We start from the raw sequence: 16,945 nt of genomic DNA, 5'->3' as shown, positions 1-16,945 counted from the left end.
AATGTTTACGGGGGAAAATTTCCCGTTTACAAGACAACTGCTCTTGCAAGTGTAATAAAATTCTCCAAAAAAAAATTCCGGGATTTTTACGTGTTTCAAGCACCACAAAAACAGTAGATGAGAAAATGTTTTAGATCAGAAAGCCTTTTCGCACCACTTACAAACCCATTATGTTGGAAACCGTGAATCAATCCCAACAGACTGTAAGGGAAGTTTCAACAAACTTAAAGAAAGGGGTAAAAATTTAGCTTTTGATTTTCAAAGAATAGGACATGATGTCATTTTACAGCTCTTGCAATTTCAAAATTTTATTATCCATGATACCTTTAAAAAAAACGATTGAAAAAAAATTGAAGCTACAAACTATTTTTCATTCGGCTGAGAAATCTATAAATCCACATTAGAAACTTAATCCACATCAAAAACTAAAAATCAATCAAGTTTTTTGACGCACCATATGCATACTTTTTCGGAAAGAGGTCTTTACGGCGGACAGACAATTCGGCCAAAGACAATTCAGCCAAATTGAAATTCAGCCTAAGACAATTCAGCCAGTTTTACAAAACGCTAGATTCGAAAAAAAAAAACGGAATGGGAGTTATTTCTTGGTTTAAGTTCGCTGGTGGGCGCGCTACGCTCGCGTTGCCGCTTTGCGGCGATAACTGGCTCTAAATTGCGTATAGAGTCTTACCCTCTGTTGGCAAGCTCGCTACAAGTTGGCGCGACTGCGGCGGTCACTATTATTGGCTGAATTGTCTCTGGCTGAATTGTCTCTCGCTGAATTGTCTGCATACTTAGGCTGAATTGTCTGATATTCAAATCTGCTGAATTGTCTAAATTTCAAATCGGCTGAATTGTCTTTGACCGAATTGTCTGGACGCGGTCTTTACTACTCTTTGGCGAAATAATTTGAGGCGAACTTTCTCTACTCAACCGTGGAATAATTTATTAAAGCTTGAACCACTTCCAAAGTTTTTCCTGAAAAAGTCACATTAACTGAAGAAGTGTCTTCGCTTCATTCAGTCACATTATTAAAGACAGAATTAATGTAATCAGAGCACGCCTAAAGACTGACAGCTTTTAAAAACTGCATGATAAATCATTCGAAAATCCGAAAATCGAATAGCATATGTTTTTTCGAACTTCAGAAAACCCCCCTTTGAAACAAATCTCAGGTCTTATGTAACGCATATAAACTCAGCCAATTTGTGAATTTAATTTGAGACATTGATACAAGAAACGCAATAACAAACGAAAATTTGTTCTATTTTCATTAGAAGTGAAGTTGTTTCATTTTTGTTCAGACGACCCCCAAATATGAGAAGAAAACTTCGCCAAGGATGTTTTAAAGCAAAATCAGGTGCCACAAATAAAAAAGATCAAATGGCGTCACATAACATATCATTTTTATAAGCTGTCAAGCAAGATTCCAATTACAACAAAAATCCGAAAATACGCAAAACTACATTTCAAGCACCAGGCAAAATGAAACGCTGTAACACAAAATAATGCTAAAAGAACATATAAACCAGCTGAAAGCTCTTTGAATTTCCAGAATATTTGAGACGTGACACGTAGCAGACCAAACAAACCCATTTTGAGACAGTTTGAAGAATCGTTTGAAGAATCGAGCGAGAAAAGTTATCGAGTAGAATAGCGTTCATTATATCAAAATCCATCATTCAGGCAAAAACTTGATTTCATAACAGGAAAACTAATTTTGGACTCTTCGTTTAGCCTTTCTTGCCAATCAAAACTTAAGAGAAGAAAATATTTTAAGCAAGAAACTTTTTTGAAAGCTTTTTCATTTTGTTTTGGTTGTTATTTCTTTTTCGAAGACAACTGTTGTCGGCTGACTAATTCATTACCTTTCAACGTGTTTGTATAGTTCTCTAAGCACACCACTCACGTTGAAACTCAAAGGAAATCTTAATTCGCAACTTTTATATGATTGTTGTCGGAAGATTTTGTGCTACTTGCTGTGCCATCCTTGTTACTTTCAATTTTCATTCCACTTTGTTGCATAAAAAATTATGGATGGCTCACGAAACGAACCGCCTCGCACAAGCGCATAAGAAAGAAAGAAATTACCGCTACTCCACCAGTAGTTGAAATAAAACTTCAAAACATAGCCAACAGACGTTTGCAAAAGTTTCATTGAACGCAAGAAAACAGAAATTTTTTTTGAAAATTTCAACTTTCGAATTTCAAACTTAACACGATATGGCCACACCCCTCTTTGAATTTCAAGGCGAATTTATGTTTGACACTTTCATTAACTCAATTGCCTAAATTTGTGAAAATTGGATAATTAAATATTTCCTCCGCTGAGAAATCTTAAGTTTTTATTCCACTTTCGGAACTGAAGGTTTTTTGCGCCATTTTCACGTTCGTATTTGGATAGTGCAATTTACCTAAACTTCAGCAGATGAATTTAAATTGAACTCAAAAAGTGCATATATTCCTAAGTGCATTTATATGTATGAATGCACCTCTGTAGTTATTAGATCATAGACTTTCTGCTGAAAAACAAGAATATCACCGAGACCTATATAGGAGTATTCACTAAGTTCATGGACTCTTAACCAGCGTATTCCGAAAATAAAGGTCAGTTCCCAATAGTCAAAAACAAAAAATTCATCCAGGTAGTTTCGAGTTTGCGGCTCCAGGTAGTTTCGACAGGATTTCATTTCAAGCTTATCGGGCTCCTCATAACAACCCAACCCAATTACAACCCACTCCATTAGTTAAACAAACTCCATTACAACCCACACTTTGCTGTTTTTTGAAAACTATACCTTAGTTTACAATCAAGCAAAATTGGGCGCATCACTACATTAACCACATAAACTGATCTTGATTTGGATTGGATTGTACGTACCCTTGGACAGTATGACAAGCAGGGGCGCATTTAGGATTTTTTGGAGGGTGCGCGGATTTCCAAAAACTTTGTCGACCTTGTTTCTGTCGTCGACCAAATTGATTTTCTCAACTCGACCAAAGCTCGTTTTGACCAAATTTTCTGCGCCGTATGCCAAATTTTGAAGGTTTTGGAGGGTGCGCGGATTTCCAAAAACTTTGTCGACCTTGTTTCTGTCGTCGACCAAATTGATTTTCTCAACTCGACCAAAGCTCGTTTTGACCAAATTTTCTGCGCCGTATGCCAAATTTTGAAGCTTATAGAAAAATCGAAGGTTACGTCAGCCAAATTTGGATATCTCAAAATAGTAAGAAGGGGGCTGTGGCTCGAATCCTAGAGGCGAGGGGGCGTCCAAGGAACGGCCACCCCCCCCCCCCCCCCCCTAAATCCGCTACTGATGACAAGTCCATATAGTATATCTTTTTTTACTTTGAACCGTCTAGGACCAAAATGAGGCTAGTCATTGCACAAACTTATGGTGGAAAAAGATTGACTAAAAATGAATTTAACGCTTAAGTGCCAGCTGAACATAAAATGCATAGTATAGTAAGATGTTCTGTTAATTTTGACCGCAATTATGCAAGGAACAACCCACTATTTATTTCGCATCAAACCATTTTATCACTAATTTATCGCATAAATTCATAGGTGGCTTTTCGATATACTATTCAATCACTCACTGCAAATAGATTAGCAACAAACAAACGGACACTCTTTGATGGTTAGAACACTTGGTTAAGATCTCAATTTATTCAGCTTCTCCATTTTCTCTTCTAGAAAACCATTTGAAACTCATCTCATTTCCTAGTTGTGTTGACGGTAAAGAAATAGAGAACTTGAATTTCAATAAATTTCAAATTATTTCACTTTTTTCACAAGTCTTCCAAACGCATAAAACGCGGACACAGCAGCAGAAAACGAATTACAAGAACTTCATAAGATGGTAATTAAATTCAATTGCAAAGTAATCATTGTTCTTTTAGTTCTTGTAAAATGTGTGTTACTTTGATGGAATTGGGATACGTGTTGTGGATTCTCTAAATTGTTTATCTTACGTATCTGGTTCGCTGTGATTTCAAAATAAACAGGGTTTTCGAAACATTTCTGCGACAAAATCATTAGACTGAGCATATTTGACAGACAAACAAATCATGGAATCAACTAACAGCTACGCAAATGTGCAAAACACTTCGGTGTCAATTTGTCGATCTGATTTTAATTCAACGTGTCGAATTGCACTGTTTGGTCTCGAATAGAATATACACGATAAAAACATGGATATAGCAAGCTCTTACCACTCAAAACGGCAAAAATCGATCATTCCAGTTTCAAAAACGGACAATTTAACTAGGTTTTTATGTTCAATAGTTTCGCAAACCATGTCTAATAATTCCTAATTCTATCTTACAGTTCTCCAAATTTGGATTCCAATGACTTTAATGATTATCCTGAAAATTCATGGGTGGAAAGTATATATAATGTGAAGGGGGAAGAGCTTTGCTAGTCAAGTAACTGTAAACTAAAGTTCTAGTCAGCAGTGCGATTCGCAATTTGGTGATTAATATTCTGAAAAAAGTTACGGTCGAGAACAGTAGTATAGTAGATTCATTCGATGTCGGGTGGGGGCGGGTGGGTTAGAAAACTAGTCGGTCGAGTCTAACCTGCTGTTGACCTGACGGCCGAATGTTAATACTAGATGGAATATTCACAACTAAACATCATGAAAGTATTATTACTCTAATAACATCAACTCAAGTTCAGCCGGTCTATGGCCGTTGATAGGTGTTTCAGTTTTTGTTTTTTTTTACGGATATTCTGTCCATGTAGTATCGCCTGTTTCGTGTTTATTCCTCCTGTTTACTTCTTTTTGGCGGGGTTTCTGGGTGGGGTCACCGGTCGACCAGAATTCATTCCTCCGTAACTGTACTTCGCTTTCCGCTCGGAGGGTTTGAGGATCTGGAACGAACACATTAGTGTCTCGTCGACAGACATCATTCCCCCTGCGTTGTCGAACTCGCCACAGTAGTTGGGGGCACTGAACAGCGTCACTAGTTGTCGTTTGGCGAAGAATTCATATCCGTCCTCTACTACCTGATGTGCCCGACATATCAGGTCAAGGTCGTGTTTGTTCAAAAACTTGGACACAACATCTGCTCCGAAAGTGAACGAGACTCCTCTGTCGTTCTCACCCCAACCCTGTACGTCCTTGTCTGGATCACTCCACAAGAGGTCACAGAGGAGTCCAGTGTCCGGGACGTCAGTGGGTCGCATGATGCGTCTGATCTGTTCCATGGACTGGAGGTCGGGCGATAGTCCTCCGTGACAGCAAAATATCTTCTCGTCAATGATGGCTGCAATTGGCAGACAGTTGAAGCAGTCTGTGAATGTTTTCCACAGTTTGATGTTATATCTAAAACAGATAATGAATTAATATCTCTGAATGGCAAGTTTGAATGACACCGTATTCCGGTAAACAAGAATTGGCATTACTATGCAAGTAACAATGTTATTGGAATCTAAGTAATTAAAAAGAAACCCCATACTTTTCCAATTTCGGACATTTTTTGGGAGAGGTGTGGGGAAAGAAACCAATAAATTATTACAATATTCGCAATGGCTATGACTGACCTAATTTATTACATAACAAATTACATAATAAAATAAGAATAGCCGGTTGCAGTGCAAGTAGCACAGAATGTTCCGACCTTATTCTTAAAAAAACTACAAAGAAGTGTTTTTTTTTCTCTTCAAATCAGCGTCGTTTTTTAAATGCGAAAACTACACAAAAACAACACAGTGTGTGGAATAATGCGAAAACTACACGAACGCGTAGAAAGTAAGTAGGTCAATTAGGCAAAATTGGCTTCAAAGAGCAGACAAAAAGTAAAAAAAAATCAAAAACTTGTTCTAGTTTTTTTGCCTTATAACTGTTTAGAAAAATTTAGGGCCACGAAAACACTAATCGAATTAAAATTAATTTTCTGTTTATAAAAAATCAATTTCTCTGAGCCTGAAGGTCCATTTTTCCGATGACGAACTTTTTTCGATGGTGTTACTCGAAAGCTCAAAAACACTGGGACAACGTTTTTCTCAACACTCGGACAATTTTTTGAATTTTTTTTAAAAAAATGTCGTTCGAATCACGACTGAAACGGCTTTATTATGATATATCATTCGACCCAAACCAATGATTACTTCAGGTACCTCATTTTGCCTTGAAAAAACTGAAACAAAACACCCGAATACAAAAATCCTCCCCATTTTCAATGGTCGGAAAAATAGCATTTTTTCAACAAAAACTTTTTTGAATATCGATTTTTATAACTTCAAAACAACGATAGAAAAATATAACAAATTTTATATGATATCAGCCTATTTTGCTTGTTGAAACTAATTTGAACACACTCGAATACAAAGCTCCGTCACTTTTCATAGTGGGAACAAAGCATAACTTAAAGTCACGAGGTATCATGCTTCGATTTTTGTAGGCTTTGTACACAGACACTAAAAACTATCACAATTTTTGATACAGAGGCGAAGCTGAGCTTCTCGCCTTTTGCGATACAAAACAAGAAAGCCGCCAAGTCGAAAAAAATGCAAAAAAAAACATTAAATAATGTCGATAAGGCTAATTTTGAAACAAAAGCGTGCCAATACAATAAAATAAAAAAAATAGCATTGAAGGAGTAATATCAATGGGTAACAAATCCGGAAATACTTCAGCAGAAACCCTTTCAGCCTAAAAAATTCAACGAAGCTAAAAAAATTATCACGTCCCCCTAGCCCTCAAACTTTACTTTTTTGTGTATGTGCTGGTTAAATGAAACAGTATGAGGGCACTAAACCGATATATAACAGACCAAAACCTATTAGGCCGAAAAAAAAAGGAAAATAAAAAAAAACAAAAAAGCCGAAAAAATTCAAAACATTTCAGACTAATAAAAAGTTATGAAGTGCCCTTCGCCCTCAAAACACACACAAAAACATTTCGCTTATCGGTCGACGCAATATGAGGCGACCAAGCCGATATGAGATAGGCTGAAACATAGTAGGCCGAAAAAAGTTTTAAAAAAGCAAAACAAATGACTTAGTAAAATTACAACCAACAAAGACAAAATTTCGAACTGGAAGGATATTTCAAGTGCCAACAAGCACAACATATATCTACAGCGCTAAAATTCTTGCTAAGAGGCTTACAGGAAATGAGTCCAGACGAAAAGAGTTCAGGTACCAAAGTTATTTATGGGAAAAAATCTAGGACCCGATTGCTATACCCTTGCTTATCGCAAGGGTAGAAGCAATCAAATTGGAAAACGCCGATTTTTCCGCACAGTGGACAAAAAACCAAATCGATGAATCAATCAGGATACCTTCTTTTGCACTCATCGTAGAAGCCGTATATTCTGTTGATGCTGGCGCACTCGTGGTTACCTCTCAGCATAAAGAAGTTCTCTGGGTACTTGATCTTGTATGCAAGCAGCAAACAAATAGTCTCGAGGGACTGCTTTCCTCTGTCTACGTAATCCCCTAGGAACAGATAGTTTGATTCCGGGGGGTAGCCTCCGTACTCGAATAACCTCAACAGGTCCGTGTACTGTCCGTGGATGTCTCCGCAGATCTTCAGAGGAGCTTCCAGTTCCAGCAAGATCGGCTGGCTCAGAAATATCTCTCTGGACTTGAGACATAGACCTCGAATCTCAGCTTCCGACAACTGCACCTGTTTACCTGGCCTGGCACCTCTCACTTCCAGCAGCCGTGTGATGATGCTATCAACATTTATAGCATCTGGGTTGTCAGACATCTTCGGATCTGAAAATATATCACATTAGCATTTTCTCAATTCGGTAAGTATACATAATAGTAATAACTACATCAGCTCATAATATCTGCACCAAATCACGCAGAAGATCATGATGGTTTTGTGTTGTTATGTCGATAGTACAATAGTCTGACCAACATCTAATATATGACTCATTATTGGCATATCAAGAAGAAACTAAACATGTTCTGTTTAATAAGGTTGATTGATAGCAACTTTCAAATTCGGATTGTGTTTTCTTCTCATTTTTACACACAAAAAAGTATTAATCCATTTTTTTCGATCAAACGCCTCAAAAATCAACCCTCATAAATTAACGCTCCAATGCGTCTTGAACTATTGTTCAATACTAAATCTGCATGAAAAAAATAACGCATTTTCAGTAAAGCATTCGTTACAAATGGCTAGTGACAAGCTTTACAACCAAGATATGATTGAAAAACAATCTTAATTGACCGAACGATTTGCTTTAGTTTGAGATAACACAGCCACAGTTCAGAGTTAGTAGAACGCGCCAATAAAGAAACGAAAACTTTATTTGTCAATTGAACTTAAAAAAATTCAATTTCCTTGCAAAAATTTTTCAGCAATATGCAAAGTAGCGCAACCTGCATAAATAGATATAATTGAAACAACCAATATAATCACTGTGAAAAATTACTACCAAGGATGTAAAAGATTCAATATATTTTTCTGATAAAATTAGGTCGATTTTGGAAAATCGTCGTTACTCCACAGCGCCGGCAATCTTCAAGGTTTAAATACACTTTCAAATATTGTTTTTAATCTTCTAATTACAAGCTAGATGAAGTACAGTGATACAATGAAGAACCACTAACAAAACATTGGACCAAATAGTTTCTCTCAAATAATTCTGGGTTTAATTCCCGCTCGGGTCAATGCGCCCGTTACGCGGTAATATAAGAAGCCATATAGCGCGTTAGTTGTCACAAATCGGCCATTTTTGAACCGACACATAACCTTTCAAAAAACAATCGCAAGTGAAAATAATTTTAATCAGGGCATCAATATTTTCATCAGGGAACAAAACCTCTATCCAAAATCATAAGTTAAAAAGCCGAAACCAATCTAAAACACGACACCTATCAAAACTATTTGGTCACATTCTTCGAAAGTCAAAATAAGAAAAAAAAACTATAGCAAGCCATTCTAACTCCCAGAACATTGGATTAAATATATACTTTAACTGTTTACAATCTTCAGTTGAGCTCACAAGGATGTGTATACAGACTATCTAAACGCATGTTAAATTTGAAATAAGTGGTGCGCTGGGGGCTGAAAAAATCTTACGCTCGAAAAAAAATCTGAGAAGGGTGACAAACTTTATTACGAAACGCTAGCAAATTGGCAAATAGTCAACTTTCAAAACTTTACGAAAAATAATCCCAGTTTAATAATTTTGGATCAACCGTACAATTTTTCCCCTATGAGCTCTCTACCGTAGAATCCCCCCAGCCCCGTAATAATTTTGAAAAGTTATTCCGTATAAAATATGCATTTCAAACAATCGTAAATAATATCATTGCTTGAGAAATTTTTTATGTGGAATTATAATATACTGTTATCTGCCCAAAAACTTTAAACCCCGAGATCGATGGGTGGATTGTACAGTTGATCCATAATTTTTTATTTAAAAAATTTTCATAAACGTTGAGTTTTTCTCAGAAACTAAGCCTGTTAATCTAGTCTACAATCATGGTAACAGTAAACAGTATGTTATTTTGACCCAGTTAATAATAATCCACTCATATCAATATTATGAACCAAAATGATAGCTCTAAATGATAGTAAACAAAAAACTAGCCAATAGTTGCAAAAGGGCAGACGAATTCAGGGAGCAGATATTTTGGAATTTAACAAAAAGATCTTAAATCATACTGAAACGGATTCTATTATACACACAGAGGCAAATCTTCGCGAGCACTAGCGAGAACAAAAACAGCTGTATTAAGTGCAATAAGAAAAAGTAGAAATAAGCCTCGAAACGGCTACGTCTCGGATTCCATCTCAGACCGAACGCGACCTAGAGATTATGTGTCTCACGCTCTAACCACTGAGTTACGGACGCATAATGAATCACAGCACTAGCCACAAATAAAGCAAAGAACAGATGCTATGAAATTTCCAATGCTAGATCATGATTAGAGCAAAAATGCCACCGTATAAGTGAACGCCAAACCATCAAAAATAACGAAAAATAAACTAACACAGACGCGAAGCTTCGCACCACTTGCGATACAACACAATCATAAAAAAAACGTAAGTAGTAAAAAATATAAAAATGTTAAAAACTTGGTGAACCAAAACGTTCGCATGTCTCGATGAAGGACACCTAGGGCCTAGCTAAAACTGGAAGTACGTGTTTGATAATTTTTGTATTTGTTATACTGATGCGGGATGAAATGCGTTATTTCAAAAATTGGACTTTACTCAAAACCTTAGTTGTTGCTCTACTACTCTTCTCACTTATTTTAGTAGAGAAACAAGTAAGGTATTGGGCAGAGTAAAAAGCTTTAAGATTTTGGAATTTTTCCAAAGACGTAACATTTCTCTTACAATAACAAAAAGAAGCTGCTTCTGCAGGAAAAACTCGCGCAGCAGCTCCTTTCGATTGAACTTTTCATTTCAGATTTAGAAGGGTAGTTTTCAAGAAAATTCAAAAAGTTTCTAAAAAAAAAACAGTCAAAGTTCAAAAACTTGACGTTACGAAATCCGTATTTTTTCCTGCTAAATGCAGGTCGTTGGTGGTAAAAAGAGATGATTCTCAAAATAGGGTTTCTCAATTGAACGCTTAACCTGAAGATTGGCACGGTAATTCTCGAGTAAGTCAAAAAATTTCCAAAGAAATCAGAAAGTTTCCGAGAATCATAGCTTTTGTTTGAAAAAATTTGCGCGTACCCGCTCATGCGGAGGAGATTTACGCAACCTGAAATTTCAATTGAACCCAAAAGCCCAGGTTTGGCAAGGCAGTTCTTGAAAAAAGTTTCAACTTTTTGACTATTCTGAGGTCCATAATTTTTCTGTGAAACCCAAAATCTGATTGAACACAAAATCTCCGATATGTGAAGGTACTTTTCGGTAAAATGCATAAAACTAGGGAAAAAACGACTTTTTCGACGACGATAACTTGTGTTAAAAAATTTGGAGTGACCTCTATTGCAGTAGAGCTTCTTACTACCCCTTACCTCCATTGTACCCACACTGCAGGTTTGGGAGCTTGGTTTTCGAGAAAAGTCAGGAAGATTCAAAAAACGCTTTAAAAAAATCTTAAAATTCACTATTCCGAGGGCCATAATTTGATGGGTAAAAAAAATTTACACATAACCCGCTTTTGGAGGGGAGCTTTTCAATTCTGTGCTGTTGATTGAAACCAAAATCTCAGATTTGGTAGGATACTTTTTCAGAAAACGAAAAAAAAAATCAAAAACACCGGTCAAATATTCCCCCACGTACTTTATCGAAGGCTGTAGACAAAGGGGTAAAAAAATCTTGTTGGAAAATCGATAGAAAAAAACTACATTTTTTGCAAAAAGTGATAAAATTTTCCACAGTTAAAAAAATAGAATAAAAAACCCAATCCCATACATTGTCATATTAACTGTTTTTATCAAACAGGAATTCTAGACAAATCGCCAAACAAGATAGTTGAAATCCAAATTAGCAACTGAACAAAACATACGAAGCGGAAACAAGGTCGAAAATCTCCGAGCAGACACCAATCAAGCCGAAAAAAACTAACTTCAGCTTTCAAGTCCCGCCTGAAAATACCGTAGTAACTAGTGCCCAACTCATAAATAAATTTGAATTTTCATGAAATTGTACATGTCAGCTGCATAACAGCATAATAGGTGATTCAACTGATTTTGGTAAACTAGTTGTAAGCCCGAAAAAAACTTAATTTCCGATTGGATAACGATTGCTAATCGCAAGCGTAATAACATAAAACGAGAAAAACAAACTTCTTTCATAATCGCGTCCAAAAGCGACAGTCCCATTGATGATTACAGACAATAAAAAAACCTTAGTTAAATTTTTTGAAGCTAGATCTTGCTGTCTCGAAAGAAAAGGGTTTTTGTTGGACACTCAACTATTTTAAGTACAGATTTATAATTTATTGTTACAAAACAGGGTTCTTGGGAATTTTTAATTTCACCATAATTTTACTAACAAACGTAACTTAACGACATTGCGATTAGAAACAAACTACACTTAGACTATTATACTAACATGAGCACTTGCTTTCATTTTGCACTGGAAGGGTAGCGTTAATATTTAGTGTGACCAATCATTAAGTACAAACTAAATCTTATTTACACTCTCGTTGACTTTCAGGCTGTTTCCTCCTTTATTTCATTCTCAGGCTCATCCACGATATCATTCATTTCAAGAGCAGAAGGTTCCGAATGCAGTCTGCGTCTGATAGGTTTGAGGAAAGTAAAGCCACGCTTGCGATGTCCGTACGTCAAATCACCCGGACAACTAGTATCTGAATCATGTCTCGCTCGTCCAAATCGTGCCTCAAATGGCTCTGGCGGAACAATAGTAACTGTGATTCCACTGGCATGCTTTAAAACATAGTCGCTCGTCTGGCCAAGTACAGCTTGAAGAAACCTGTTCTGTTCTTTCCCAGACATAATTAACAGTTTGGCCCCTTTTTCTTTTGCAAAACGGATAATATTAACTCCAGCACGCTCGCCATCTCTGGCGTAGAACGTTGCGGTAACGTCATTGTCTGTCAAAAACTTTTCCAAATTGTCTCGTAAGATTTTAACTTCGCTTTGCTTGCGCATAATTTGTCTTCGCATTTGCTCCGCATGGAAAAGGCCAGATGTTCCACCGATGTTTGTACTTGGATCAAAATGCACTGAATGGAATAAATATAAGTGATCCCGATCTTTCTTGCCTTCGTTTAAGTAATGGTTGATAGCTCGTTTGGCGGGATCCAGTTCATCAACTGCAATCACTACGCAACGGCTGTATTTGGATATGAATTTTGGCCCCGAAGAACTTGGCCCTGCTTCATCAGCTCCATTCTTGCTTGGCTTTGGAATCTCTTGCAATTCAAATACTTCTTCTTTCACATTCTCCATTCAACTAACTTAAAAAACCATGTCCATTTCTACTAACAGTCAACTTGAGTCAAACAATTCAAATCAAGTTTTTAACACAGAGGCGAAGCAGAAATGGGCACCACGTGCGATGCAAAAAAATCGAGGTAAAAAAAGACGAGGAGTGGGTCGATGACCGGTCTAAACTTGGTAAAAATTGATGACGAGCAGCAGCAATCGTACGAACTAGCCAGTCAGGTCTGCGTCCCAACCTTGGCATAATTTTTGCGTAAGTTTAATTTAAAAAAAAACTAAATTACAAAAGGGGCCCTTCCGTTTAGTTACGGTAAGTGCACAAGCTGGATAGGGCCATACCAGCGATATAAAAATGCATATATATCAGCAATGAAGTCATAAATCAGCATTAAATGCATCGTCGTAATGTTAAATTATCTTAGCCGTCCTTCCTCTACAATAGCGCTTATGGAGTTGTCGATAAATTGAACTTTGCGTAGCGATCTGCACCCCCTTATACAAAGTATAGAGCTTCTCAGGAGCGCGAAGCTTATTTTAGTTCTTATGTAGTTTATAGATTCTGGATAGCTTTCTTGTCTTTTTTCACTTAGTTTTTCGGCCAATCGCTGCATCGTCCGCGTGGCTGTTGGAGCAGCGCCACCGGTGCATCCAAAAATTAGCGGGCAGTAGCTAGTCTGCTCTACGTTTAAAATTCTTTGCTGATATTTGGAGTTCTTCATCGTTTCGTGGTATTTGTATGCATCCTTATGCAGTTTTCGCAATGTTTTGGCATGGGGGTTGAAAATTTTCACATCAAAGAAAGCGCGGCTAAATCGTGAACCCCAGAGTCCGTTTGCCTTAATGTCAAGTCGTGCCTCATCTTCAGTTGTAGTTGAATTGTTGACAAAGCTTTCGCCTTGCAACGGCTGAAGTTTCGGCTCAATCTCGACGTCATGGCAAATGTAACATTCGCCCGGAAGATACATATCGACGGAAAATAAAACTAAGTCCTAAGACGACTGGCTAACGTCTAAACAGAGCTTTATATGCTTTTCACCGTCTCTACCAAGCCAGTACTTTCGGTGGTCTTTTCTAACATCGGGTCGACAAAAAACGTTACTGCTTTCGGCTTCGGTCAAAACACTCAAATTAACTTAATTACATGCAGAAATAGTGAGCTCATGGCTGGGTCTCAGTATCCCCAGACCACGAGGTCACTCCTAAAAACAGGGCTATTACTATTTATTATATTACTATTGTTTTTGTTCAGTAGATAAAAATCATCATCTCCATCGAAGATGGATCAACCCTTTCCCCCAACTCCTAGCTTCTCATCCTTATCAAAATGAATCCAGTTGTTAATTAAATTCAAATCAGGACATGACAGGAAGCTAAAAGTTTATATAAAAGGATAAAAGTCTCAGTCCCGAAACCCTTCCGGATTCTTGAATCCACTGAATCAAGCACGTTAAACTTGACTTCTCCGTAACCCGGAAGGCTGTCTTCCACCCTTCACCGTTGCTCGCAACGGCCTTGCAACTATTGTAGCGACACAATAGTTGCAACTCGGAACGTTCTCTGTCAATTCCGTGATTCGTTGTCGTTTTTCTATCACAATTTTTGTTCTTCTTGCTATCGCAACTAATGTTGTTCTGTTTCCTTTTAGCTTTTCTGCCAAAATGGCCGTTTCTGACGTTTCTCTGAAATGTTACGTCATCACTTCGAAAATATAAAAAATTTTAAAAAACGGGAATATCCTGACCTTCACCGTTCTGCTGATCATCCGAATAACGTCGTTAATCCTTCAAAATCATTAACTCGGAAGGTTCACTGCTAAAATTTCGAAATCTGCAGAGATTGCATTTTGGCACATTCTGGTCGAATGTCACACACTCCCCGGGCAGTCCGGTCAATCTCCTCCTTGAATCACGCAATGTTCGTAAAATAGATACAGTGTCATCGAACAGAATTTACAAAATGCACGAAATTACTTTTATCCACGTCACATCGACTCACTGCAGAATATAATTGGCATCATACCACATCACTATAGCCTTCAAACTCTTTCATTAATCTGCACATTGAGGATATGAACTAAGATAAAACATATTTTCTGACTTCCAATGTCGATGTCCCGATTAAAACTTTTTCTCCTAGATTTAAAAGGTGTTGGTTTGCAGGACAGTCCTGCCAACCAACAAGCTAAAAACACCCTACTATGCTTTTTCCCTTCGGAGATCTTGCTTGTTATTGTCCTGAATATTAAAACCAAGAAACTCTGTGGTTAGAAAGAACAATGAAACAATCTCCCTCTTCGAGAGATTACCCAAGCCTTTCATGTCACCACAAAGTGATCAGTTCTCCTAGCTGATTAAAAACAGTCATGTAGGCTGGAATACTTAAATATACTCCTTCACTCAAGCCTTTCTAAATAAATAGTAAGTGAGCGTCTCTAAAGCCACTCAATTAAAACCACAATGCCAATTTATAAATGCAACAATTTCAAAACTCAACTAAATGTTTCAGTTTTCAATTACAACTTGGTTGCTTGGTTTTTCATTTGAGTTTTTTCACACACATAAAACAATTCTGAGTTTTAACTTTTTCTTCATCACTCCTTTGTTTTCTTCTTTTTCCGTCGTTTAGAAGTTCTAAAACTTCTAAATTCTTTGAATTTCATCTCTTTTTGCATCTTGTTTTCCGGTCATTCGTCAATGTTCCATTTCTTCCTCCTGTGATACTGACTCTGCACTCTCAGTCTCCGTATCCTGCAACACGTCGTTAGCTATCTTGACGCTGCTGGAAGCCGTCCTCCAACACTTCTGCTCTTCTACCCTTTGTTTGCAACAAGGTAGGGGATCCACGTTAGAATCTCCGTTCCTGCAGAAGCTGTTGTGGAGACACAACGTCACGTTTCTCTCCAAATCTTCCTTTAACATCTCTGCCTTCTCCTTTCCACTACGTTCACTCGTCCTGGAAATTCTTTTCACAGCGGTGGTCACTGCATTCCGATGAGTCACGAGAGCTCGCTTGAAAGCTCCTGTTCCAATGTCTAGCTGATATTCACTGTACACCCTGCCGTGCTTTGACATATGCTTTTTCGCATATTCGTACAACCATGCAGTCATGTTAGCTCTGAACCATGGCATCAATCGTCTTCTCGCCCATATCTTCTTCACTTCCATCGGAATGTTTAGAATTTTGCACATTGTCTCAAAAAGATCTAAGTCTTTTAGACAATCTAATTTCCGCAACTGTTCTTTCGTCGGTGCCTCCTGTCTATTATTTTCTCTCACATGAGCTTCCAGCCATCGTATCGCCATCATAACTCCCACTATCACTATTATTATGGGCTGTGATGAATCTGGTAAACCCATGGAGAGCAGCTCTCCAGAGTCCCAGATCAACATCAGATTACTACGCTTGGGATACCACCAGGTCTCCAGCAAGCAGTGGCAAGGAAACTCGTCATGTGTCAACATGATGCTCCTCCAATTACGTTTTCCCGAAGCTTCCAGTAATGGTTTCACTTCCATCATCACTCGGTGGACTTCATTATTCTCATCTACTGCGTTGTAACCTGTGACAGTTGATCCTCTCTGTTTCTGTCTCTCAAAGTCACTGAAGTTCCCGCTCACATATCCCATGAACTTCTTTCCTAGTATTGACTCCAATTCTTCCTTGGTTCTCTCTGGAACTGCTGAGAACATCTTACATAGCAACTCGTAAGACTTCTTGGACATTCTCGCCAGTCTCACACACTTCGGCACTCAGAAGGCTTGATCCACGATCGTTCTCGTACTCTTTACGTCCACAGCCACGAAATTTACAGGGTATCTGCTCTTGCACATTGGAGCCAATGTTGAACCCACCAAATATCGTGCTCCTGATGGTCTACAATAAGTCTCACTGTGTCTAATGTTCATTTCCGTTTCGATTGCTTCCCTCCATTTTCCTATGTATTTCTGCTCAGTCTTCAGAACTCCTGGGAATACCTCTACACTGATGGCTGTGACCATCTCATGTTTCTGTTCTAGAGTCAATAGTGATTCTAAAGAACCAAACATGCTGTAGAATCCTAGCGCAGTCACTAGATTCACCTCGGTTCCTCCATGGCAATCT

General features: G+C 37.9%; 2 protein-coding genes across 2 annotated transcripts in view; both read right to left on the bottom strand.

Annotated features, from left to right (window-relative positions):
- LOC134840527 (coiled-coil domain-containing protein 13-like) overlaps nt 1-16,945 on the bottom strand; it is a 213,220-nt gene that overhangs the window by 157,347 nt on the left and 38,928 nt on the right. The gene's annotated exons all lie outside the window — the stretch shown is intronic.
- LOC134840522 (serine/threonine-protein phosphatase PP1-beta catalytic subunit) lies at nt 3,410-7,725 on the bottom strand. Its single transcript, XM_063856379.1, has 2 exons — nt 7,291-7,725; nt 3,410-5,330 (listed from the first exon to the last, which is right to left on the bottom strand). Exons 1-2 carry the CDS (start codon nt 7,719-7,721, stop codon nt 4,778-4,780), a joined length of 984 nt encoding a protein of 327 aa, XP_063712449.1. The 5' UTR covers nt 7,722-7,725; the 3' UTR covers nt 3,410-4,777.

The sequence above is a fragment of the Symsagittifera roscoffensis genome, chromosome 2, assembly GCF_963678635.1.
Source record: "Symsagittifera roscoffensis chromosome 2, txSymRosc1.1, whole genome shotgun sequence".
Lineage (NCBI taxonomy): Eukaryota > Metazoa > Xenacoelomorpha > Acoela > Convolutidae > Symsagittifera > Symsagittifera roscoffensis.
The sequence above is the reverse complement of the archived record's forward strand: the minus strand, read 5'-3'. Positions and strand labels throughout refer to the sequence as shown.

Coding starts and splice junctions, on each gene's coding strand:
- LOC134840522 (XM_063856379.1), bottom strand. CDS start 7,721: ATGTCTGACAACCCAGATGCTATAAATGTTGATAGCATCATCACACGG. Junction 5,331..7,290: donor TACGATGAGTGCAAAAGAAG/GTATCCTGATTG, acceptor TATCTGTTTTAG/ATATAACATCAAACTGTGGA.